Source organism: Coregonus lavaretus (genome assembly GCF_964263955.1).
Source record: "Coregonus lavaretus genome assembly, chromosome: 3".
NCBI classification, from domain to species: Eukaryota; Metazoa; Chordata; class Actinopteri; order Salmoniformes; family Salmonidae; genus Coregonus; species Coregonus lavaretus.
The window spans coordinates 50,791,795-50,816,376 of NC_139990.1; the positions used below are offsets into that span (position 1 = coordinate 50,791,795).

Below are 24,582 nucleotides of genomic sequence, written 5' to 3' on the forward strand. Positions count from 1 at the left end.
GGTCTATACAGCATGGAGAGGGACAGTAGGTCTATACAGCGTAGAGATGGACAGTAGGTCTATACAGCGTAGAGAGGCACAGTAGGTCTATACAGTGTGGAGAGGCACAGTAGGTCTATACAGTGTGGAGAGGGACAGTAGGTCTATACAGCGTGGAGAGGGTCAGTAGGTCTATACAGCGTGGAGAGGGACAGTAGGTCTAAACAACATGGAGAGGGACAGTAGGTCTATACAGTATGGAGAGGGACAGTAGGTCTATACAGCGTGGAGAGGGACAGTATATCTACACAGCATGGAGAGAGACAGTAGGTCTATACAGTATGGAGAAGGACAGTAAGTCTACACAGTATGGAGAGGGACAGTAGGTCTATACAGTATGGAGAGGGACAGTAGGTCTATACAGTATGGAGAGGGACAGTAGGTCTACACAGTATGGAGAGGGACAGGTCTACACAGTATGGAGAGGGACAGGTCTACACAGTATGGAGAGGGACAGGTCTACACAGTATGGAGAGGGACAGTAGGTCTATACAGTATGGAGAGGGACAGTAGGTCTATACAGTGTGGAGAGGGACAGTAGGTCTATACAGTATGGAGAGGGACAGTAGGTCTACACAGCGTGGAGAGGGACAGTATATCTACACAGCATGGAGAGGGACAGTAGGTCTATACAGCGTGGAGAGGGACAGTAGGTCTATACAGCGTGGAGAGGGACAGTAGGTCTATACAGCGTGGAGAGGGACAGTAGGTCTATACAGCATGGAGAGGGACAGTGGGTATATACAGTATGGAGAGGGACAGTAGGTCTATACAGTATGGAGAGGGACAGTAGCTCTATACAGCGTGGAGAGGGACAGTATATCTACACAGCATGAAGAGGGACAGTAGGTCTATACAGTATGGAGAGGGACAGTAGGTCTATACAGCATGGAGAGGGACAGTAGGTCTATACAGCGTAGAGATGGACAGTAGGTCTATACAGCGTAGAGAGGCACAGTAGGTCTATACAGTGTGGAGAGGCACAGTAGGTCTATACAGTGTGGAGAGGGACAGTAGGTCTATACAGCGTGGAGAGGGACAGTAGGTCTATACAGCGTGGAGAGGGACAGTAGGTCTATACAGCATGGAGAGGGACAGTAGGTCTATACAGTATGGAGAGGGACAGTAGGTCTATACAGCGTGGAGAGGGACAGTATATATACACAGCATGGAGAGAGACAGTAGGTCTACACAGTATGGAGAGGGACAGTAGGTCTATACAGTGTGGAGAGGGACAGTAGGTCTATACAGTATGGAGAGGGACAGTAGATCTATACAGTATGGAGAGGGACAGTAGGTCTATACAGCGTGGAGAGGGACAGTATATCTACACAGCATGAAGAGGGACAGTAGGTCTATACAGTATGGAGAGGGACAGTAGGTCTATACAGCGTGGAGAGGGACAGTATATCTACACAGCATGGAGAGAGACAGTAGGTCTACACAGTATGGAGGGGGAAAGGTCTACACAGTATGGAGAGGGACAGTAGGTCTATACAGTGTGGAGAGGGACAGTAGGTCTATACAGTATGGAGAGGGACAGTAGATCTATACAGTATGGAGAGGGACAATAGGTCTATACAGCGTGGAGAGGGACAGTATATCTACACAGCATGGAGAGAGACAGTAGGTCTATACAGTGTGGAGAGGGACAGTAGGTCTATACAGTATTGAGAGGGACAGTAGGTCTACACAGCGTGGAGAGGGACAGTATATCTACACAGCATGGAGAGGAACAGTAGGTCTATACAGCGTGGAGAGGGACTGTAGGTCTATACAGCGTGGAGAGGGACAGTAGGTCTATACAGCGTGGAGAGGGACAGTAGGTCTATACAGCGTGGAGAGGGACAGTGGGTCTATACAGTATGGAGAGAGACAGTAGGTCTATACAGTATGGAGAGGGACAGTAGGTCTATACAGCGTGGAGAGGGACAGTAGGTCTATACAGCGTGGAGAGGGACAGTAGGTCTATACAGTATGGAGAGGGACAGTAGGTATATACAGCGTGGAGAGGGACAGTAGGTCTATACAGCATGGAGAGAGACAGTAGGTCTATACAGCGTGGAGAGGGACAGTAGGTCTATACAGCGTGGAGAGGGACAGTAGGTATATACAGTGTGGAGAGGGACAGTAGGTCTATACAGCGTGGAGAGGGACAGTAGGTCTATACAGTGTGGAGAGGGACAGTAGGTCTATACAGCATGGAGAGGGAAAGTAGGTCTATACAGCATGGAGAGGGACAGTAGGTCTATAAAGTATGGAGAGGGACAGTAGGTCTATACAGCATGGAGAGGGACAGTAGGTCTATACAGCGTAGAGATGGACAGTAGGTCTATACAGCGTGGAGAGGGACAGTAGGTCTATACAGCGTGGAGAGGGACAGTAGGTCTATACAGTGTGGAGAGGGACAGTAGGTCTATACAGTTTGGAGAGGGACAGTAGGTCTATACAGCGTGGAGAGGGACAGTAGGTCTATACAGCGTGGAGAGGGAAAGTAGGTCTATATAGCATGGAGAGGGACAGTAGGTATATACAGTATGGAGAGGGACAGTAGGTCTACACAGCGTGGAGAGGGACAGTAGGTCTACACAGTATGGAGAGGGACAGTAGATCAACATAGTATGGAGAGGGACAGGTCTACACATTATGGAGAGGGACAGTAGGTCTACACAGCATGGAGAGGGACAGTAGGTCTATACCGCATGGAGAGGGACAGTAGGTCTATACAGTATGGAGAGGGACAGTAGGTCTATACAGTATGGAGAGGGACAGTAGGTCTACACAGCATGGAGAGGGACAGTAGGTCTACACAGTATGGAGAGGGACAGTAGATCAACATAGTATGGAGAGGGACAATAGGTCTATACCGCATGGAGAGGGACAGTAGGTCTACACAGTATGGAGAGGGACAGTAGGTCTATACAGTATGGAGAGGGACAGTAGGTCTACACAGTATGGAGAGGGACAGTAGGTCTATACAGTATGGAGAGGGACAGTAGGTCTATACAGCGTGGAGAGGGACAGTATATCTACACAGCATGGAGAGAGACAGTAGGTCTACACAGTATGGAGAGGGACAGGTCTACACAGTATGGAGAGGGACAGTAGGTCTATACAGTATGGAGAGGGACAGTAGGTCTATACAGTATGGAGAGGGACAGTAGGTCTATACAGCGTGGAGAGGGACAGTATATCTACACAGCATGGAGAGAGACAGTAGGTCTATACAGTATGGAGAAGGACAGTAGGTCTACACAGTATGGAGAGGGACAGTAGGTCTATACAGTATGGAGAGGGACAGTAGGTCTATACAGTATGGAGAGGGACAGGTCTACACAGTATGGAGAGAGACAGTAGGTCTACACAGTATGGAGAGGGACAGGTCTACACAGTATGGAGAGGGACAGTAGGTCTACACAGTATGGAGAGAGACAGTAGGTCTACACAGTATGGAGAGAACAGTAGGTCTATACAGCGTGGAGAGGGACAGTATATCTACACAGCATGGAGAGAGACAGTAGGTCTACACAGTATGGAGAGGGACAGGTCTACACAGTATGGAGAGGGACAGTAGGTCTATACAGTATGGAGAGGGACAGTAGGTCTATACAGTATGGAGAGGGACAGTAGATCTATACAGTATGGAGAGGGACAGTAGGTCTATACAGCGTGGAGAGGGACAGTATATCTACACAGCATGGAGAGAGACAGTAGGTCTATACAGTATGGAGAAGGACAGTAGGTCTACACAGTATGGAGAGGGACAGTAGGTCTATACAGTATGGAGAGGGACAGTAGGTCTATACAGTATGGAGAGGGACAGTAGGTCTATACAGTATGGAGAGAGACAGTAGGTCTACACAGTATGAGAGGGACAGGTCTACACAGTATGGAGAGGGACAGGTCTACACAGTATGGAGAGGGACAGTAGGTCTATACAGTATGGAGAGGGACAGTAGGTCTATACAGTATGGAGAGGGACAGTAGGTCTACACAGCGTGGAGAGGGATAGTATATCTACACAGCATGGAGAGGGACAGTAGGTCTATACAGCGTGGAGAGGGACAGAAGGTCTATACAGCGTGGAGAGGGACAGTAGGTCTATACAGCGTGTAGAGGGACAGTGGGTCTATACAGTATGGAGAGGGACAGTAGGTCTATACAGTATGGAGAGGGACAGTAGGTCTATACAGCGTGGATAGGGACAGTATATCTACACAGCATGGAGAGAGACAGTAGGTCTACACAGTATGGAGAGGGACAGGTCTACACAGTATGGAGAGGGACAGTAGGTCTATACAGTATGGAGAGGAACAGTAGGTCTATACAGTATGGAGAGGGACAGTAGATCTATACAGTATGGAGAGAGACAGTAGGTCTATACAGCGTGGAGAGGGACAGAATATCTACACAGCATGGAGAGGGACAGTAGGTCTATACAGTATGGAGAGGGACAGTAGGTCTATACAGCGTGGAGAGAGCCAGTATATCTACACAGCATGGAGAGAGACAGTAGGTCTACACAGTATGGAGAGGGACAGGTCTACACAGTATGGAGAGGGACAGTAGGTCTATACAGTGTGGAGAGGGACAGTAGGTCTATACAGTATGGAGAGGGACAGTAGATCTATACAGTATGGAGAGGGACAGTAGGTCTATACAGCGTGGAGAGGGACAGTATATCTACACAGCATGGAGAGAGACATTAGGTCTATACAGTATGGAGAAGGACAGTAGGTCTACACAGTATGGAGAGGGACAGTAGGTCTATACAGTATGGAGAGGGACAGTAGGTCTATACAGTATGGAGAGGGACAGTAGGTCTATACAGTATGGAGATGGACAGTAGGTCTATACAGTGTGGAGAGGAACAGTAGGTCTATACAGTATGGAGAGGGACAGTAGGTCTACACAGCGTGGAGAGGGACAGTATATCTACACAGCATGGAGAGGGACAGTAGGTCTATACAGCGTGGAGAGGGACAGTAGGTCTATACAGCGTGGAGAGGGACAGTAGGTCTATACAGCGTGGAGAGGGACAGTAGGTCTATACAGCGTGGAGAGGGACAGTGGGTCTATACAGTATGGAGAGGGACAGTAGGTCTATACAGTATGGAGAGGCACAGTAGGTCTATACAGCATGGAGAGGGACAGTAGGTCTATACAGCGTGGAGAGGGACAGTAGGTCAATACAGCATGGAGAGAGACAGTAGGTCTATACAGCGTGGAGAGGGACAGTAGGTCTATACAGCGTAGAGATGGACAGTAGGTCTATACAGCGTAGAGAGGCACAGTAGGTCTATACAGTGTGGAGAGGCACAGTAGGTCTATACAGTGTGGAGAGGGACAGTAGGTCTATACAGCATGCGGAGGGACAGTAGGTCTATACAGTATGGAGAGGGACAGTAGGTCTATACAGCGTGGAGAGGGACAGTAGGTCTATACAGTGCGGAGAGGGACAGTAGGTCTATACAGTGTGGAGAGGGACAGTAGGTCTATACAGCGTGGAGAGGGACAGTAGGTCTATACAGCGTGGAGAGGGAAAGTAGGTCTATACAGCATGAGAGGGAAAGTAGGTCTATACAGCATGGAGAGGGACAGTAGGTCTATAAAGTATGGAGAGGGACAGTAGGTCTATACAGCATGGAGAGGGACAGTAGGTCTATACAGCGTAGAGATGGACAGTAGGTCTATACAGCGTAGAGAGGCACAGTAGGTCTATACAGTGTGGAGAGGCACAGTAGGTCTATACAGTGTGGAGAGGGACAGTAGGTCTATACAGCATGCAGAGGGACAGTAGGTCTATACAGTATGGAGAGGGACAGTAGGTCTATACAGCGTGGAGAGGGACAGTATATCTACACATCATGGAGAGAGACAGTAGGTCTACACAGTATGGAGAGGGACAGGTCTACACAGTATGGAGAGGGACAGTAGGTCTATACAGTGTGGAGAGGGACAGTAGGTCTATACAGTATGGAGAGGGACAGTAGGTCTATACAGTGTGGAGAGGGACAGTAGGTCTATACAGCGTGGAGAGGGACAGTAGGTCTATACAGCGTGGAGAGGGACAGTAGGTCTATACAGTGTGGAGAGGGACAGTAGGTCTATACAGTTTGGAGAGGGACAGTAGGTCTATACAGCGTGGAGAGGGACAGTAGGTCGATACAGCGTGGAGAGGGAAAGTAGGTCTATATAGCATGGAGAGGGACAGTAGGTATATACAGTATGGAGAGGGACAGTAGGTCTATACAGCATGGAGAGGGACAGTAGGTCTATACAGCGTAGAGATGGACAGTAGGTCTATACAGTGTGGAGAGGGACAGTAGGTCTATACAGTTTGGAGAGGGACAGTAGGTCTATACAGCGTGGAGAGGGACAGTAGGTCTATACAGCGTGGAGAGGGACAGTAGGTCTATACAGCGTGGAGAGGCACAGTAGGTCTATACAGCGTGTAGAGGGACAGTGGGTCTATACAGTATGGAGAGGGACAGTAGGTCTATACAGTATGGAGAGGGACAGTAGGTCTATACAGCGTGGAGAGGGACAGTATATCTACACAGCATGGAGAGAGACAGTAGGTCTACACAGTATGGAGAGGGACAGGTCTACACAGTATGGAGAGGGACAGTAGGTCTATACAGTATGGAGAGGAACAGTAGGTCTATACAGTATGGAGAGGGACAGTAGATCTATACAGTATGGAGAGAGACAGTAGGTCTATACAGCGTGGAGAGGGACAGAATATCTACACAGCATGGAGAGGGACAGTAGGTCTATACAGTATGGAGAGGGACAGTAGGTCTATACAGCGTGGAGAGAGCCAGTATATCTACACAGCATGGAGAGAGACAGTAGGTCTACACAGTATGGAGAGGGACAGGTCTACACAGTATGGAGAGGGACAGTAGGTCTATACAGTGTGGAGAGGGACAGTAGGTCTATACAGTATGGAGAGGGACAGTAGATCTATACAGTATGGAGAGGGACAGTAGGTCTATACAGCGTGGAGAGGGACAGTATATCTACACAGCATGGAGAGAGACAGTAGGTCTATACAGTATGGAGAAGGACAGTAGGTCTACACAGTATGGAGAGGGACAGTAGGACTATACAGTATGGAGAGGGACAGTAGGTCTATACAGTATGGAGAGGGACAGTAGGTCTATACAGTATGGAGAGGGACAGTAGGTCTATACAGTGTGGAGAGGAACAGTAGGTCTATACAGTATGGAGAGGGTCAGTAGCTCTACACAGCGTGGAGAGGGACAGTATATCTACACAGCATGGAGAGGGACAGTAGGTCTATACAGCGTGGAGAGGGACAGTAGGTCTATACAGCGTGGAGAGGGAAAGTAGGTCTATACAGCATGGAGAGGGAAAGTAGGTCTATACAGCATGGAGAGGGACAGTAGGTCTATAAAGTATGGAGAGGGACAGTAGGTCTATACAGCATGGAGAGGGACAGTAGGTCTATACAGCGTAGAGATGGACAGTAGGTCTATACAGCGTAGAGAGGCACAGTAGGTCTATACAGTGTGGAGAGGCACAGTAGGTCTATACAGTGTGGAGAGGGACAGTAGGTCTATACAGCATGCAGAGGGACAGTAGGTCTATACAGTATGGAGAGGGACAGTAGGTCTATACAGCGTGGAGAGGGACAGTATATCTACACATCATGGAGAGAGACAGTAGGTCTACACAGTATGGAGAGGGACAGGTCTACACAGTATGGAGAGGGACAGTAGGTCTATACAGTGTGGAGAGGGACAGTAGGTCTATACAGTATGGAGAGGGACAGTAGGTCTATACAGTGTGGAGAGGGACAGTAGGTCTATACAGCGTGGAGAGGGACAGTAGGTCTATACAGCGTGGAGAGGGACAGTAGGTCTATACAGTGTGGAGAGGGACAGTAGGTCTATACAGTTTGGAGAGGGACAGTAGGTCTATACAGCGTGGAGAGGGACAGTAGGTCGATACAGCGTGGAGAGGGAAAGTAGGTCTATATAGCATGGAGAGGGACAGTAGGTATATACAGTATGGAGAGGGACAGTAGGTCTATACAGCATGGAGAGGGACAGTAGGTCTATACAGCGTAGAGATGGACAGTAGGTCTATACAGTGTGGAGAGGGACAGTAGGTCTATACAGTTTGGAGAGGGACAGTAGGTCTATACAGCGTGGAGAGGGACAGTAGGTCTATACAGCGTGGAGAGGGACAGTAGGTCTACACAGCGTGGAGAGGCACAGTAGGTCTATACAGCGTGTAGAGGGACAGTGGGTCTATACAGTATGGAGAGGGACAGTAGGTCTATACAGTATGGAGAGGGACAGTAGGTCTATACAGCGTGGAGAGGGACAGTATATCTACACAGCATGGAGAGAGACAGTAGGTCTACACAGTATGGAGAGGGACAGGTCTACACAGTATGGAGAGGGACAGTAGGTCTATACAGTATGGAGAGGAACAGTAGGTCTATACAGTATGGAGAGGGACAGTAGATCTATACAGTATGGAGAGAGACAGTAGGTCTATACAGCGTGGAGAGGGACAGAATATCTACACAGCATGGAGAGGGACAGTAGGTCTATACAGTATGGAGAGGGACAGTAGGTCTATACAGCGTGGAGAGAGCCAGTATATCTACACAGCATGGAGAGAGACAGTAGGTCTACACAGTATGGAGAGGGACAGGTCTACACAGTATGGAGAGGGACAGTAGGTCTATACAGTGTGGAGAGGGACAGTAGGTCTATACAGTATGGAGAGGGACAGTAGATCTATACAGTATGGAGAGGGACAGTAGGTCTATACAGCGTGGAGAGGGACAGTATATCTACACAGCATGGAGAGAGACAGTAGGTCTATACAGTATGGAGAAGGACAGTAGGTCTACACAGTATGGAGAGGGACAGTAGGACTATACAGTATGGAGAGGGACAGTAGGTCTATACAGTATGGAGAGGGACAGTAGGTCTATACAGTATGGAGAGGGACAGTAGGTCTATACAGTGTGGAGAGGAACAGTAGGTCTATACAGTATGGAGAGGGACAGTAGGTCTACACAGCGTGGAGAGGGACAGTATATCTACACAGCATGGAGAGGGACAGTAGGTCTATACAGCGTGGAGAGGGACAGTAGGTCTATACAGCGTGGAGAGGGACAGTAGGTCTATACAGCGTGGAGAGGGACAGTAGGTCTATACAGCGTGGAGAGGGACAGTGGGTCTATACAGTATGGAGAGGGACAGTAGGTCTATACAGTATGGAGAGGCACAGTAGGTCTATACAGCATGGAGAGGGACAGTAGGTCTATACAGCGTGGAGAGGGACAGTAGGTCAATACAGCATGGAGAGAGACAGTAGGTCTATACAGCGTGGAGAGGGACAGTAGGTCTATACAGTGTGGAGAGGGACAGTAGGTATATACAGTGTGGAGAGGGACAGTAGGTCTATACAGCGTGGAGAGGGACAGTAGGTCTATACAGTGCGGAGAGGGACAGTAGGTCTATACAGTGTGGAGAGGGACAGTAGGTCTATACAGCGTGGAGAGGGACAGTAGGTCTATACAGCGTGGAGAGGGAAAGTAGGTCTATACAGCATGGAGAGGGAAAGTAGGTCTATACAGCATGGAGAGGGACAGTAGGTCTATAAAGTATGGAGAGGGACAGTAGGTCTATACAGCATGGAGAGGGACAGTAGGTCTATACAGCGTAGAGATGGACAGTAGGTCTATACAGCGTAGAGAGGCACAGTAGGTCTATACAGTGTGGAGAGGCACAGTAGGTCTATACAGTGTGGAGAGGGACAGTAGGTCTATACAGCGTGGAGAGGGTCAGTAGGTCTATACAGCGTGGAGAGGGACAGTAGGTCTATACAGCATGCAGAGGGACAGTAGGTCTATACAGTATGGAGAGGGACAGTAGGTCTATACAGCGTGGAGAGGGACAGTATATCTACACATCATGGAGAGAGACAGTAGGTCTACACAGTATGGAGAGGGACAGGTCTACACAGTATGGAGAGGGACAGTAGGTCTATACAGTATGGAGAGGGACAGTAGGTCTATACAGTGTGGAGAGGGACAGTAGGTCTATACAGCGTGGAGAGGGACAGTAGGTCTATACAGTGTGGAGAGGGACAGTAGGTCTATACAGTTTGGAGAGGGACAGTAGGTCTATACAGCGTGGAGAGGGACAGTAGGTCTATACAGCGTGGAGAGGGAAAGTAGGTCTATATAGCATGGAGAGGGACAGTAGGTATATACAGTATGGAGAGGGACAGTAGGTCTATACAGCATGGAGAGGGACAGTAGGTCTATACAGCGTAGAGATGGACAGTAGGTCTATACAGTGTGGAGAGGGACAGTAGGCCTATACAGTTTGGAGAGGGACAGTAGGTCTATACAGCGTGGAGAGGGACAGTAGGTCTATACAGCGTGGAGAGGGACAGTAGGTCTATACAGCATGGAGAGGGACAGTAGGTCTATACAGCGTGGAGAGGGACAGTAGGTCTATACAGCGTGGAGAGGCACAGTAGGTCTATACAGTGTGGAAAGGGACAGTAGGTCTATACAGCGTGGAGAGGGACAGTAGGTCTATACATTGTGGAGAGGGACAGTAGGTCTACACAGTATGGAGAGGGACAGTAGGTCTATACAGCGTGGAGAGGAACAGTAGGTCTATACATTGTGGAGAGGGACAGTAGGTCTACACAGTATGGAGAGGGACAGTAGGTCTATACAGCAGGGAGAGGGACAGTAGGTCTATACAGCAGGGAGAGGGACAGTAGGTCTATACAGCATGGAGAGGGACAATAGGTCTATACAGCGTGGAGAGGGACAGTAGGTCTACACAGTATGGAGAGGGACAGTAGGTCTATACAGCGTGGAGAGGGACAGTAGGTCTATACAGCATGCAGAGGGACAGTAGGTCTATACAGTATAGAGAGGGACAGTAGGTCTATACAGCGTGGAGAGGGACAGTATATCTACACATCATGGAGAGAGACAGTAGGTCTACACAGTATGGAGAGGGACAGGTCTACACAGTATGGAGAGGGACAGTAGGTCTATACAGTGTGGAGAGGGACAGTAGGTCTATACAGTATGGAGAGGGACAGTAGGTCTATACAGTGTGGAGAGGGACAGTAGGTCTATACAGCGTGGAGAGGGACAGTAGGTCTATACAGCGTGGAGAGGGACAGTAGGTCTATACAGTGTGGAGAGGGACAGTAGGTCTATACAGTTTGGAGAGGGACAGTAGGTCTATACAGCGTATAGAGGGACAGTAGGTCTATACATCGTGGAGAGGGAAAGTAGGTCTATATAGCATGGAGAGGGACAGTAGGTATATACAGTATGGAGAGGGACAGTAGGTCTATACAGCATGGAGAGGGACAGTAGGTCTATACAGCGTAGAGATGGACAGTAGGTCTATACAGTGTGGAGAGGGACAGTAGGTCTATACAGTTTGGAGAGGGACAGTAGGTCTATACAGCGTGGAGAGGGACAGTAGGTCTATACAGCGTGGAGAGGGACAGTAGGTCTATACAGCATGGAGAGGGACAGTAGGTCTATACAGCGTGGAGAGGGACAGTAGGTCTATACAGCGTGGAGAGGCACAGTAGGTCTATACAGTGTGGAGAGGGACAGTAGGTCTATACAGCGTGGAGAGGGACAGTAGGTCTATACATTGTGGAGAGGGACAGTAGGTCTACACAGTATGGAGAGGGACAGTAGGTCTATACAGCGTGGAGAGGGACAGTAGGTCTATACATTGTGGAGAGGGACAGTAGGTCTACACAGTATGGAGAGGGACAGTAGGTCTATACAGCAGGGAGAGGGACAGTAGGTCTATACAGCAGGGAGAGGGACAGTAGGTCTATACAGCATGGAGAGGGACAATAGGTCTATACAGCGTGGAGAGGGACAGTAGGTCTACACAGTATGGAGAGGGACAGTAGGTCTATACAGCGTGGAGAGGGACAGTAGGTCTACACAGTATGGAGAGGGACAGTAGGTCTATACAGCAGGGAGAGGGACAGTAGGTCTATACAGCAGGGAGAGGGACAGTAGGTCTATACAGCATGGAGAGGGACAATAGGTCTATACAGCGTGGAGAGGGACAGTAGGTCTACACAGCATGGAGAGGGAAAGTAGGTCTATACAGTATGGAGAGGGACAGTAGGTCTATACATCGTGGAGAGAGACAGTAGGTCTATACAGCGTGGAGAGAGACAGTAGGTCTATACAGCGTGGAGAGAGACAGTCGGTCTATACAGCATGTGTTTCACTCAGTAAATCAATGGAGCAGGCAGTGGGCCGAGTGCTGCAGTCAGATATCTAAGGAGGTCAGTGTGTCTCTGATAACTTTTCCCCTGTGATCTCTCACTCCCTTTCTCTCCCCCTTCCCCTCTCTACCGCTCTCTCTCTTTCTATCTCTTTCTTTCTATATCCCCCTCTCTCTCTCTTCCCCCTCTACCTCTCTCTCTCTCTCTCTCTCTGCATCTCCAGGCTGTCAGTGACTTCTGTACAGATCCCAACACGTTTGTGCTCAACTCCACCCACTTCAACTCTGGGACCAGCTCAGGTGCAGTAGTGCATCTCACCACACTAACAAAGAGTCTCGGCTCATTTCATTCTTATAGCCTTTCATTTTGATGCTGAAATGCCCTGACACACTGTATTCATTGCTGATTGATGGTGTGCTGCTGTCCTCTGTCCTATCCAGACGTGTTGGATTATTACCTGACCTGCAGCAGACGTATGAACAGCCCATTCCAGCAGGTAGTAACTGTTCTCTGTAGATGCTGTGTCTCATGTAGTGGTGGTAGGGGGATCAGGGTTCCAATAACAAATGGACTCTTCTGAGTGGGCTGGACCAATGTAAATATATGGGGGTTAGTATTATTTCTGGGCAACTCTATAATTCCAACCCTGGTGGCACTGATATAGGACAGTAAGTAAACTTGTATTATCTGATAGGTACTAATCAGAATGTTTACAGAATATACAGTGTTAGCATGATGATGCTAAGCAATATTTTCAATGACCTGTTGTATGCAGCTGCTGACCCAGTCACAGAGGGCCCTTTCCAGCATCCACACACACCTCTCCAGCCTGGACCGGAACGCTCTCCCACAGGTCCCCAAGGCAGAGGTACGTCACACTGGACCTGGGTGCAACCCATGACACAAAGTGGCTGCCAAATATATCAAAGCACAGTGATATGTTTATGAAACTGAGTGTGATATTATCCTTACCTATTGTCGTTGTAGAAGTCACTCAGGGAGGTTCAGCAGATTCTCAATGCCACAGAGGGCAACTTTCACCAGCTAGTGGCGCTACTCAACTGTCGAGGTCTCAACAAGGTAGGCCTAGTGTTTAACATGGGGTGTAATGATCTCTGGTGTGTTCTTGCTGTTTTCTCAAATATTTTTGCTCTTTCTGTCTCTGTTTGTTAGGATTATATTGACTCTTTGAAAGGCCTGTGCTATGACGGGATGGAGGGATTGCTCTACCTCTCCCTCTACTCTTTCCTTTCGGCTCTGGCCTTCACTGCCATCCTCTGTTCCCTGCCCGGCGCCTGGAGAAGCTTCCCCAGGTGTGTGTGTCTGTGTGTCTGTGTGTGAGAGAGATAGAGAACGAGATATGTTATTGATGTCATAACGTTGTTGTTGATGTTGCTGACGTTTTCTACATCGTAGTTTAAAATTTTCTCGGAACATGCTCAGCAGTAAGGTATGATTGTACTATATTGAGGTGCATCTATAGGTGTGGTTTGACGTACTGGATGAATGTGTAGTTCACTACTGTACCTCCAGGTCTGTCAGAGCTTCTGTCTGTCTGTAGTAAACAGCTTCCAGCTGTGTCACAGCCAGAAACATGAAGGGAAAAAAAGATTAAGGGATCAACAAGGGGTATACATTTTTTCTATTTGTGAATATTGATGTAAAATTAACAGGAGGTATGTATTCCAAAGGACATTGCTGAATGCACCATCACAAACCAATTCATTTAACATATTACTATTTTACCAAAAAAATGTTTTGTTTTCTTGTACTGTAGTGTAAAAGTGCACAGATGTTTTGGCTGTCTTCCACACATGTACAGTGTGTTCCATATCAGTTGCATAGGATGTCACAGGTTCATAGAAAGTGTTACCAAAACACACAATTCTTGTTCTCTCCCCTCTCTCCGACGGGCGACAGTGATTCCGAGGAGTATGAAGATTCGGACAGCGAGAGCGAGGACCCCTTCACTTCCCATCAGGCACGTAGACAGCCGGCCGCGGGGTCTCAGCGAGGGGCCTTGCCCCCCTTCTATAATTACCAGGGGGCCGGGTGGACTCCCCCCTTTTCTAGCGCGCCGCCCCTCCCGTGAGTAACACAGACACAAAGACACACAGACAGACAGACAGAGTTGCCTCAGAGAGATCCCCCGGGAGTAAGATGAAGTTGCCCCTAGTCACTGATCTAAGGTCAGTTTTTTTACAGTAGTGGTTGAGGATGAAGACTTGGGGAGGGTAAGCTGATCCTAGATCTGTGCCTTGGTGCAACTTCAACTCGAAGCTCCCAACCGAAGCCAACAAGATCATGACACTCATATAGACCCAGTATAGAGTAGTGGAGCATGCATGAACACACAGACAGACCTACTGACTAAGTCTGCTCTGTTAACGAGCATAAGTAATAGATAGGCACAAAACAGAGACACACACATATTTACTTCACCACACCCTGTAATGTTAGCGTACATGAACACACATGGAAACCGTTTGACATAGGGAATACATTGGATATAGTTCTACCTCACACCCACCCATACATGTACAGTGATGGAGTCGTTAGAATCACTCTGCCTCCATATAGACACATAAGGATAGCTTCGTCAGGGGAAGGAAACACACGCAACGCAGACAGACACACAGACAGGTCTACTGTGGAGTGCAGGGTAGGCAGAGAAACAGACACACAGACAGGTCTACTGTGGACTGCAGGGTAGGCAGAGAAACAGACACACAGACAGGTCTACTGTGGACTGCAGGGTAGGCAGAGAAACAGACACACAGACAGGTCTACTGTGGACTGCAGGGTAGGCAGAGAAACAGACACACAGACAGGTCTACTGTGGACTGCAGGGTAGGCAGAGAAACAGACACACAGACAGGTCTACTGTGGACTGCAGGGTAGGCAGAGAAACAGACACACAGACAGGTCTACTGTGGACTGCAGGGTAGGCAGAGAAACAGACACAACTCCAGAAGTCTGTCTTTCTGTGTGTCTGTCTATCGGTCTGTCGAGCCTTCCTAGACAGACGTAGACCGGTCCGATCGATCACTCACAGATCTTGGGTGTGTTTCAAATGACACCCTATTCCCCATATAGTGCACTACTTTGGGCCAAGTATCCGAAAGTAGTGCACTATAAGGGGAATAGGGTCATTTGAGACACAGCCCTTAATACTGCGGCGATTTGAGGCTCAGGTTGACCTAGGTAAAAAACCCATCACTCCCACCCACCATCCACACTGTGGTGTCCAAGTCTCATGTGATCAAGTCTCTCAATTTACTCTCACCTCTCTCTCTCTTTCTGTCTCTGTCTTTTATTATTTCTTTATCACTCCCTCTCTCTCGCTCTCTCTCACTGTCTTCCTCTCTCTTTCACTCTTTCTATACTTTGCAAGTCCAGTTAATGCCCTAAGAAGTGTACTTTCCTACCTTATGCCTTAGCATGTACAACATAACTAAATGCCAAGTCCAGTTGGTGTATACAGGCGCTGTAAACACTGTGATCATCAGTGTCCCTAGCCTAGATCTAATAGTAACAGTATCATGACCAAACTGCCCAGAGTAAAGTAACTCAGATTCCAGGCCCCAAATAAACAATAAGAATGCAGTGGACTCCTGATAAATGCTCTGGTTTGGGGCTGTCTGGAAAGCATGCACTAAAGTGGAGCATGTGGATATCCAGAGCAATTAAAAATGAATGTATTTTGATTGTGACTGGTGAAGTCTCAAGTTTTAAGTTGCAATGCACTTACATGTTGCACACAAATGTGCACTTCATCATTGTACATGAGTTTGCATTTCCCAAAGTGCACTTATCAGGAGTGGACTGTGTCTATAATATCCTTCTCCCCCATGCTGAAACCACCAGCTATCCCGCTGCCTACGTAGACATAGTGCCCTAATAACACTAATGCCACCAGTTATAAGGAGGTCCGCTTCTACATCACCATTTCGCTAATCGCTCTTCCTCCCGTTCTCTTCTTACCCCACCTCGGTTCCCTCCTTTGGCCCACCTACCTCTTTTCGTCTTTCTCAATGTCTCTCATCCCTTTTCCTCTCTCTCTCTCTCTCACTCATTATCCACTCCTGCTCCCCTTCCTCCTCTTCTGCCTCCTCCTCCTTTTCCTTTCGTTTCCTCTCTCTTTCTGTCTCTATACAGGACTCCAAACGTTTCCTCCAATGGCAACCCTGGCTATGAGAGCCTACCCCTGACTGACAGGCAGTCCCCACCCCCCTCTGTGAGTTCCTTTGTATTTGTGACATCCTAATCTGTGGCATTTGTCATCACTATGCGTGTAAACCGTCCCTCGAGGTGTTATTTGCCTGTACGTTTGTCGTTAGTCGATAATAAAATTCTGGATCTAACTAACTGGTGGTGGTGGTGGTAGTGATGGTCGGGGTGGGGGTGGTGGTAGCGGTGGTGGTGGTTGTGATGGTAGCGGTGGTGATGGTGGTGGTGTGGCTCCAACCTCACAGGACCCTGTAGACCAGGAGTGTAGGCATGGGTGGGCCTGGGTGGCGTAGGCCCATCCACATTTCTGCAGGCCCACCTACCAACTAAATTCTGTCTACGCACCTGCTGTAGGCTGGCATTCTACAGTGGGGGAAAAAGTATTTAGTCAGCCACCAATTGTGCAAGTTCTCCCACTTAAAAAGATGAGAGAGGCCTGTAATTTTCATTATAGGTACACGTCAACTATGACAGACAAATTGAGATTTTTTTTCTCCAGAAAATCACATTGTAGGATTTTTAATGAATTTATTTGCAAATTATGGTGGAAAATAAGTATTTGGTCACCTACAAACAAGCAAGATTTCTGGCTCTCACAGACCTGTAACTTCTTCTTTAAGAGGCTCCTCTGTCCTCCACTCGTTACCTGTATTAATGGCACCTGTTTGAACTTATCAGTATAAAAGACACCTGTCCACAACCTCAAACAGTCACACTCCAAACTCCACTATGGCCAAGACCAAAGAGCTGTCAAAGGACACCAGAAACAAAATTGTAGACCTGCACCAGGCTGGGAAGACTGAATCTGCAATAGGTAAGCAGCTGTGGGAGCAATTATTAGGAAATGGAAGACATACAAAACCACTGATAATCTCCCTCGATCTGGGGCTCCACGCAAGATCTCACCCCGTGGGGTCAAAATGATCACAAGAACGGTGAGCAAAAATCCCAGAACCACACGGGGGACCTAGTGAATGACCTGCAGAGAGCTGGAACCAAAATAACAATGCCTACCATCAGTAACATACTACGCCGCCAGGGACTCAAATCCTGCAGTGCCAGACGTGTCCCCCTGCTTAAGCCAGTACATGTCCAGGCCCGTCTGAAGTTTGCTAGAGTGCATTTGGATGATCCAGAAGAGGATTGGGAGAATGTCATATGGTCAGATGAAACCAAAATATAACTTTTTGGTAAAAACTCAACTCGTCGTGTTTGGAGGACAAAGAATGCTGAGTTGCATCCAAAGAACACCATACCTACTGTGAAGCATGGGGGTGGAAACATCATGCTTTGGGGCTGTTTTTCTGCAAAGGGACCAGGACGACTGATCCGTGTAAAGGAAAGAATGAATGGGGCCATGTATCGTGAGATTTTGAGTGAAAACCTCCTTCCATCAGCAAGGGCATTGAAGATGAAACGTGGCTCGGTCTTTCAGCATGACAATGATCCCAAACACACCGCCCGGGCAACGAAGGAGTGGCTTCGTAAGAAGCATTTCAAGGTCCTGGAGTGGCCTAGCCAGTCTCCAGATCTCAACCCCATAGAAAATCTTTGGAGGGAGTTGAAAGTCCGTGTTGCCCAGCGACAGCCCCAAAACATCACTGCTCTAGAGGAGATCTGCATGGAGGAATGGGCCAAAATACCAGCAACAGTGTGTGAAAACCTTGTGAAGACTTACAGAAAACGTTTGACCTGTGTCATTGCCAACAAAGGGTATATAACAAAGTATTGAGAAACTTTTGTTATTGACCAAATACTTATTTTCCACCATAATTTGCAAATAAATTCATTAACAATCCTACAATGTGATTTCCTGGATTTTTTTTTCTCATTTTGTCTGTCATAGTTGACGTATACCTATGATGAAAATTACAGGCCTCTCTCATCTTTTTAAGTGGGAGAACTTGCACAATTGGTGGCTGACTAAATACTTTTTTCCCCACTGTATTTTTTTTATTCAACTAACCTAAAGTATGTGTACTATCTCTTGAATGGGAAAGCTCACTTTCTTCCCCTAACAACTGACTCCGTCGGTTGTCACCTCTCTGACTCTGGACATGCTAGAAAGGATGTAAATACAGTGCTTTCTGACCACAAATCTGAGACCTAAACCTTGACCATTACCCTACCTTTGTCCTTTCTAGCATTACCATCCCAGTCCTAACTTTACAACAGTCCCTAGTGCTTGAGGTAGAAGTTGCCTCCATCCACCTCTGATCTGGGATCAGATTACCTGACACCCATTGTCTTAACCATTTGGAGGTAGACAAAACTGACCCTGCATCAGTGGTTGTGGATAACTTCTACCTCCTCTACCCCTGTTGTTGGGGGCATAACGTGACCACGTGAGTGCTCATCTTCATACGTGAGATGATTTTGAAACAAAGATGAATAATGGAGATTTCTTGTTGTTTTCTTGTCTCCCTTCTCTCTGTACACCCTCCTCTGTGGATCTTCAATGGCGGCTCCCCCTTATCCAATCAAAACGCTGTTTCTGAAAGTACAGTACTCTCCCAGCATGCTGACTGGTTACGGAGGTAGTCAAACACACCCCAACTCCGCCCATTCAAGGAACCTGTATTCACGTTGATTTTTTTTTATGTTTAAAAAAGTATAGAAAATGTTTTGTTTTCTTATGAATGGACACTTTACTGAGATGAAGAAAAAATAACTAATCCCCAAAAACTGAGCTTTATATGTAAATTAAAGGTGCGTAACATCAGTACCATGGAGTATTATGATTAAAATCACAAACAAACAAGGTTGAATGGACTGCTGTAGAACCTCAGAGTAAGCTAATGTCAGATAGTTACAGTAGGTAGCATGATTATGAAGAGGTCTGAACCAGGTTCACTCGGTCAAAGTCACCCCTTACAATCCCCTGTCTGTCCAGTGTCAACAGTTGTGCGGCGAGCCAGAATGGTATTGACGTTACTACATTGTAGTTCTATATTTTTTAAATGTATCACCACTTTATTTTCACGTTTTTATATCTATATATTGTTGTAGAGAAACACTGACACGTAGAAACAAGACACATTTTTGGGTGAATGAATATGCAGTCTCGTCACTTGGTATTCAACGTGCTATTTTTTTTTACTTTTTATAGGTGAAAATTCTGTATCTCTCTTGTATTACCTTCTGATACTATACTGTACATTTCACTGTTGAATATATCTAAATCAGGGATGGGCAACTCAAGTCCTTGGGGGCTGGAGTGGTGATTAAACTAATTTCATTCTAAACTGAAGATCATGATTAGTCGATTATTGGAGTCAGGTGTGTTAGCTGGGGCTGGGGCAAAAGTGTGACACCAATCAAGTCCCCAAGGACTGGAGTTGCCCATCCCTAATCTAAATAATCATGAAACTTTGCACTTAAAAAGAACATTCAAGAGAGGGCTATAGTACCGCCTCTCTGTAGGTTGAATGGAGAACTACAACTCCCAGCCACGAGACCGTTAGAGAACTACAAATCCCATGCAATGACAGCAGGCACATAGCAATAAAACTCCTGCCACTGGTGCTGCAGTAGCCCTACCGTAAATAGCAATAACTATCTATATAGCAGTGGGTTTCTGAGGTCTCTATAGGATGTTATGTATATAAATATGGTATGTCAGAGATTTCATTGAACCCCGTCCTTGCCTACTGACCTTGTTAACCTTTGAATTGCGTTTGTAAGGTATAATCAATGCTCCTTTTGAATGGCATCCTTTTTCACTCCAGAGTCTAATATAAATAAAATAGTAACAATGAATACATTTTGGCCTTACTTGTGTAAATCACTAAACTGTGAATGAACTGTACTGCTAAACCTCTGAAAGAATGTGTATGCACACTGAAAGACAACACGTAACACATTCTTACATATAAATAACACACATTTTCTTTATTTTCATATCCTCAGAGTCTGTGTGTTTATAGTTTGAGCGTGTGTAACAGAAAGACAGTGCTCCCATTCACTTGGATATGCATAGTTAGATAGAGACGCAGACAGAACACAAGAACATAGAAGTATTATTTACACACAGTCGGTTGTCAACACGACATCCAGTACCTCCTCGGTGCATAGAATAACTAAAATACAAACCAGTTCTAACTGGTCTACCTCGACAGTGCAGTGCATAGATGCGTAAGTAGGAAGAGAGAGAAGGAAAGAGGGTATAGATGCAGCTGTAGTGTAGCAATCCAAACAACGGCCAGTAAACTGTTACAAACAAGCCATTTGGGACAGAAATCCCTCGTCATCTTAAATTCTCTTTGGAACTTCGTGTGTGTAAGAGTGCCCACACTCCTCAGCGACCAGTAATACATTTCCTGAAAGATGTCCTTTTTGTTAAGCGTCTCGTTTTCCTAAATGTTATTTGTTTTTCCAGAGTAGAGCAGGAGTTTGAGTCCCATGCTGAATGAATGAATGCCCAGGCCAGAGGAATCACTTCCTGAGGTCATCAGAGTTCAGCCAGGTTCCGTACTCCTCCACATCTCTCCTCACAACCAGGAGCATCTCTGCCACGTCCGGAGACAGCTGTTCACTGAGAAATGTACTGAGAGAGAGAAGAGCAGTGGGGTGAGGGAGAGAGAGGGGGGGGGGTGAGGGAGAGAGAGGGGGGGGGGGGGGGGTGAGGGAGAGAGAGAGAGAGGGGGGGGTGAGGGAGAGAGAGAGAGAGAGGGGGGGGGGGTGAGGGAGAGAGCGAGAGAGGGAGGGAGAGAGAGAGAGAGGGGGGTGAGGGAGAGAGAGAGAGGGAGAGGGGGGGTGAGGGAGAAAGAGAGAGGGGGGGTGAGGGAGAGAGGGGGGGTGAGGGAGAGAGAGAGAGGGGGGGTGAGGGACAGAGAGAGAGGGGGGGTGAGGGAGAGAGAGGGGGGGGTGAGAGAGAGAGAGAGGGGGGGGGGTGAGGGGGAGAGAGAGAGAGAGAGGGGGGGTGAGGGAGAGAGAGAGAGAGGGGGGGTGAGGGAGAGAGAGAGAGAGAGGGGGGGTGAGGGAGAGAGAGAGAGGGGGGGTGAGGGAGAGAGAGAGAGGGGGGGTGAGGGAGAGAGAGAGAGGGGGAGTGAGGGGGGGAGAGAGGGGGGGTGAGGGAGAGAGAGAGAGAGGGGGGGTGAGGGAGAGAGAGAGAGGGGGGGGTGAGGGAGAGAGAGAGAGGGGGGGGTGAGGGAGAGAGAGAGGGGGGGGTGAGGGAGAGAGAGAGGGGGGGGTGAGGGACAGAGGGAGGGTGAGAGAGAGAGAGAGAGAGGGGGGGTGAGGGAGAGAGAGAGAGGGTGGGTGAGAGAGAGAGGGGGGGTGAGAGAGAGAGAGAGGGGGGGTGAGGGAGAGAGAGAGGGGGGGTGAGGGAGGGAGAGAGAGAGAGGGGGGGGGGAGGGAGAGAGAGAGGGGGGGTGAGGGAGAGAGAGAGAGGGGGGGGTGAGGGAGAGAGAGAGGGGGGGTGAGGGAGAGAGAGGGGGGGTGAGGGAGAGAGAGGGAGAGAGAGGGGGGGTGAGAGAGAGGGGGGGTGAGAGAGAGAGGGGGGGGTGAGGGAGAGAGAGAGAGGGGGGGTGAGGGAGAGAGAGAGGGGGGGTGAGGGAGAGAGAGAGAGGGAGGGGTGAGGGAGAGAGAGAGAGAGAGAGGGGTGAGGGAGAGAGAGAGAGGGGGGGTGAGGGAGAGAGAGAGAGGGGGGTGAGGGAGAGGGAGAGAGGGGGGTGAGGGAGAGAGAGAGAGGGGGGTGAGGGAGAGAGAGGGGGGGTGAGGGAGAGAGAGGGGGGGGTGAGGGAGAGAGAGGGGGGGGGTGAGAGAGAGGGAGGGGGGGTGAGAGAGAGGGAGGGGGGGGGTGAGAGAGAGGGAGGGGGGGGGTGAGAGAGAGGGAGGGGGGGGGTGAGAGAGAGGGAGGGGGGGGTGAGAGAGAGGGGGGGGGGGTGAGAGAGAGGGAGGGGGGGGGGGGGGTGAGAGAGAGGGAGGGGGGGGGGGGTGAGAGAGAGGGAGGGGGGGGGGGTGAGAGCAGGGAGAGAGAAAGAGACTAGTTTACAAGAGTGCAAAGTACAAACTGTGACAAAGACACTGTGGTAAGACCCATGTGACCACTCATCCAACAGGATGAGATCCAATGAGACCGAGCTCTAACAGACTAGTCTACCACAGTCAAATTCTGTGGGCTGCGTTCCTGACAGGATTACTCTATGTACAAAAGGGGGGGGGGGGAGGGGGGGAGGGGCACAGGAACAGTGATAAAACTAGGACAGGATCTGTGGCGAAGTTTCCTTATCAGTATATTCTCTTTGGTCAATAAAACTGTAGCTCTTCTTGACCTGTAGCAGTACTTGGATTGATTTGAATTCATTCTACAGGTGTATTTCATGGCCAATCATTTATTCTCCTACCAAATCTGTCTGGACCTGGTGCTGAGGTATTGAAGTGTCTGACCTGCGTTTGTCCCACCATACTGCAGCCAACCCTCTGCTCTGTAGGGCAGCCATGATGACGTTGACGTCATAGTTCCCTGTGCCCAGCATCGAGCGGTGAGGGTTCACCACACATTGTGGAGCTAGCCTGGGGAGGAAGGGGTAAGAGGGGAACACATGGTAAAAACAGATTCACATGCTCTTGGAACTCATGGAGAATGTGTGGTGAGGTGCTCTTTGGATCACAGGCTTATATCAGTACTTGATGATTTACATTCAGAGATTGCATTTTGAAGAGACTGTGTGTTGTTATCATTGACACAAAGAACCCTGTTTAGCCAAAGCAACCGCCCCCTACAGATGACATTACACACACATCGCCTGACCCAAGTGACCTCACCGCTTGCATATGTCATCTGCCGCCTCCTTGGTGAACACTTGCTCCTGCAGCACGTTGTTCAGAGCATGAATGGCGCACAACTCCAGTCGCTGCTTCTCATGGAATAACTCTCCTTCGCTCATAATAACCCTGTTGGACAAAATACACAAAACATTCGCATATTGACTGCAGCTGTTCAATACATTGTTGAATAACGTATATGAACTTTCAACAAAACATCAGTGAAAAGGGCATGAATGAAACACTTTCCAGGGAGTAAAACAATAGCTATCTCCACTGTAATATTCTAGAAAAAACACGTGCATTCGAAGTCCAATATAATACTTCTTCATGTCATTCATATATTAGCTAGCTAGCTAAATCCGTCGTTACCGTATTGGAAGTTGTCCGCAGTGTAATGGCCAAATAAAGTGGTGTATCAAAGTCAGTAATAGCTCTTTCAGTGCTCTTATTCCGTGACAAACAAAATAATAAAATGTACCTAGTGTACACGTAAATCTATTATACATAAACTTGCTGATTGTGCGATTTTACGCTCACAAGAACATGCTGGTGAATTCTCTACTAAGAATGAGAAACCGGAAGCTTGATTGTTGTTGTTCAGCTGTCACGCCCCGTAAATTGGAGCGAGCGTTGTTTTCGTCCCCGCTGAATTGCGCTGCAACGCGCATCAGGCTATCCAATCAGTGATTAGTGCGCGCTGAAAGCGAGGAACTATACGCGGTGACAGCAAAGATGGCGCGTCTTGAAAAGCCCATAGACTTAGATAGACATCGCATCATTTTATCTGTCCCATTATGGCGTCTGTGAGAGCAGGGGCAGCGCGATCTCCATTTTGAAGTAGTCCATTTTCTATGAGTTGGCAAACAAACTGAAAGTGTGCATACCACTGAGGTATAATAAGAACTGAAGACTGCATCTAAGATGTCCGCCCGTTGTTTTCAAGGTAATCTACTCACTTTCGCATATGCCTATTAATTTCATGGACCATCTATATCCGGGTTGCATCCGGTTTATACAGACCAACATCACATGCGCAGTAGCACTCAGTGCACACAGGGAGCAGCGCAAGCAGCGACGATGTCATCACGTCATCCAAAAACAGAGCAGACATTGGATGAATATAACATTTAAATATCTTCTGCTGTGAGTGATTGAAAGAAATCAGCCTCAGCGACAGTTATTTTAATAATTAATTGGATGTTTTGTGCACAAAGGTGATGACTAAGTGTCTTATTAGGATTTTTCAAATCT

The 24,582-nt window shown here is 48.1% G+C and overlaps 2 protein-coding genes across 2 annotated transcripts in view; one reads left to right on the forward strand and one right to left on the reverse strand.

The window, feature by feature from the left end:
• The window catches only part of LOC311116714 (protein tweety homolog 1-like), a gene marked incomplete at its 5' end in the record, with an annotated part of 33,735 nt that extends 13,520 nt beyond the window's left edge, over window positions 1–20,215 (forward strand). The window contains 8 exons of the mRNA XM_084157443.1: window positions 12,554–12,629; window positions 12,771–12,826; window positions 13,106–13,198; window positions 13,318–13,410; window positions 13,504–13,643; window positions 14,251–14,418; window positions 16,489–16,567; window positions 19,067–20,215. Coding sequence (XP_084013569.1) covers window positions 12,554–12,629; window positions 12,771–12,826; window positions 13,106–13,198; window positions 13,318–13,410; window positions 13,504–13,643; window positions 14,251–14,418; window positions 16,489–16,567; window positions 19,067–19,150 — 789 coding nt within the window. The 3' untranslated portion in view covers window positions 19,151–20,215. The remainder of the gene's footprint in view (window positions 1–12,553; window positions 12,630–12,770; window positions 12,827–13,105; window positions 13,199–13,317; window positions 13,411–13,503; window positions 13,644–14,250; window positions 14,419–16,488; window positions 16,568–19,066) is intronic.
• Window positions 20,216–20,427: 212 nt separating this feature from the next.
• LOC311117143 (josephin-2-like) lies at window positions 20,428–24,317 on the reverse strand. The gene is made up of 4 exons (XM_084157489.1): window positions 23,701–24,317; window positions 23,329–23,457; window positions 22,951–23,076; window positions 20,428–21,106 (listed from the first exon to the last, which is right to left on the reverse strand). Exons 1-4 carry the CDS (start codon window positions 23,835–23,837, stop codon window positions 20,995–20,997), a joined length of 504 nt encoding a protein of 167 aa, XP_084013615.1. The 5' UTR covers window positions 23,838–24,317; the 3' UTR covers window positions 20,428–20,994.
• Window positions 24,318–24,582: the final 265 nt, after the last annotated feature.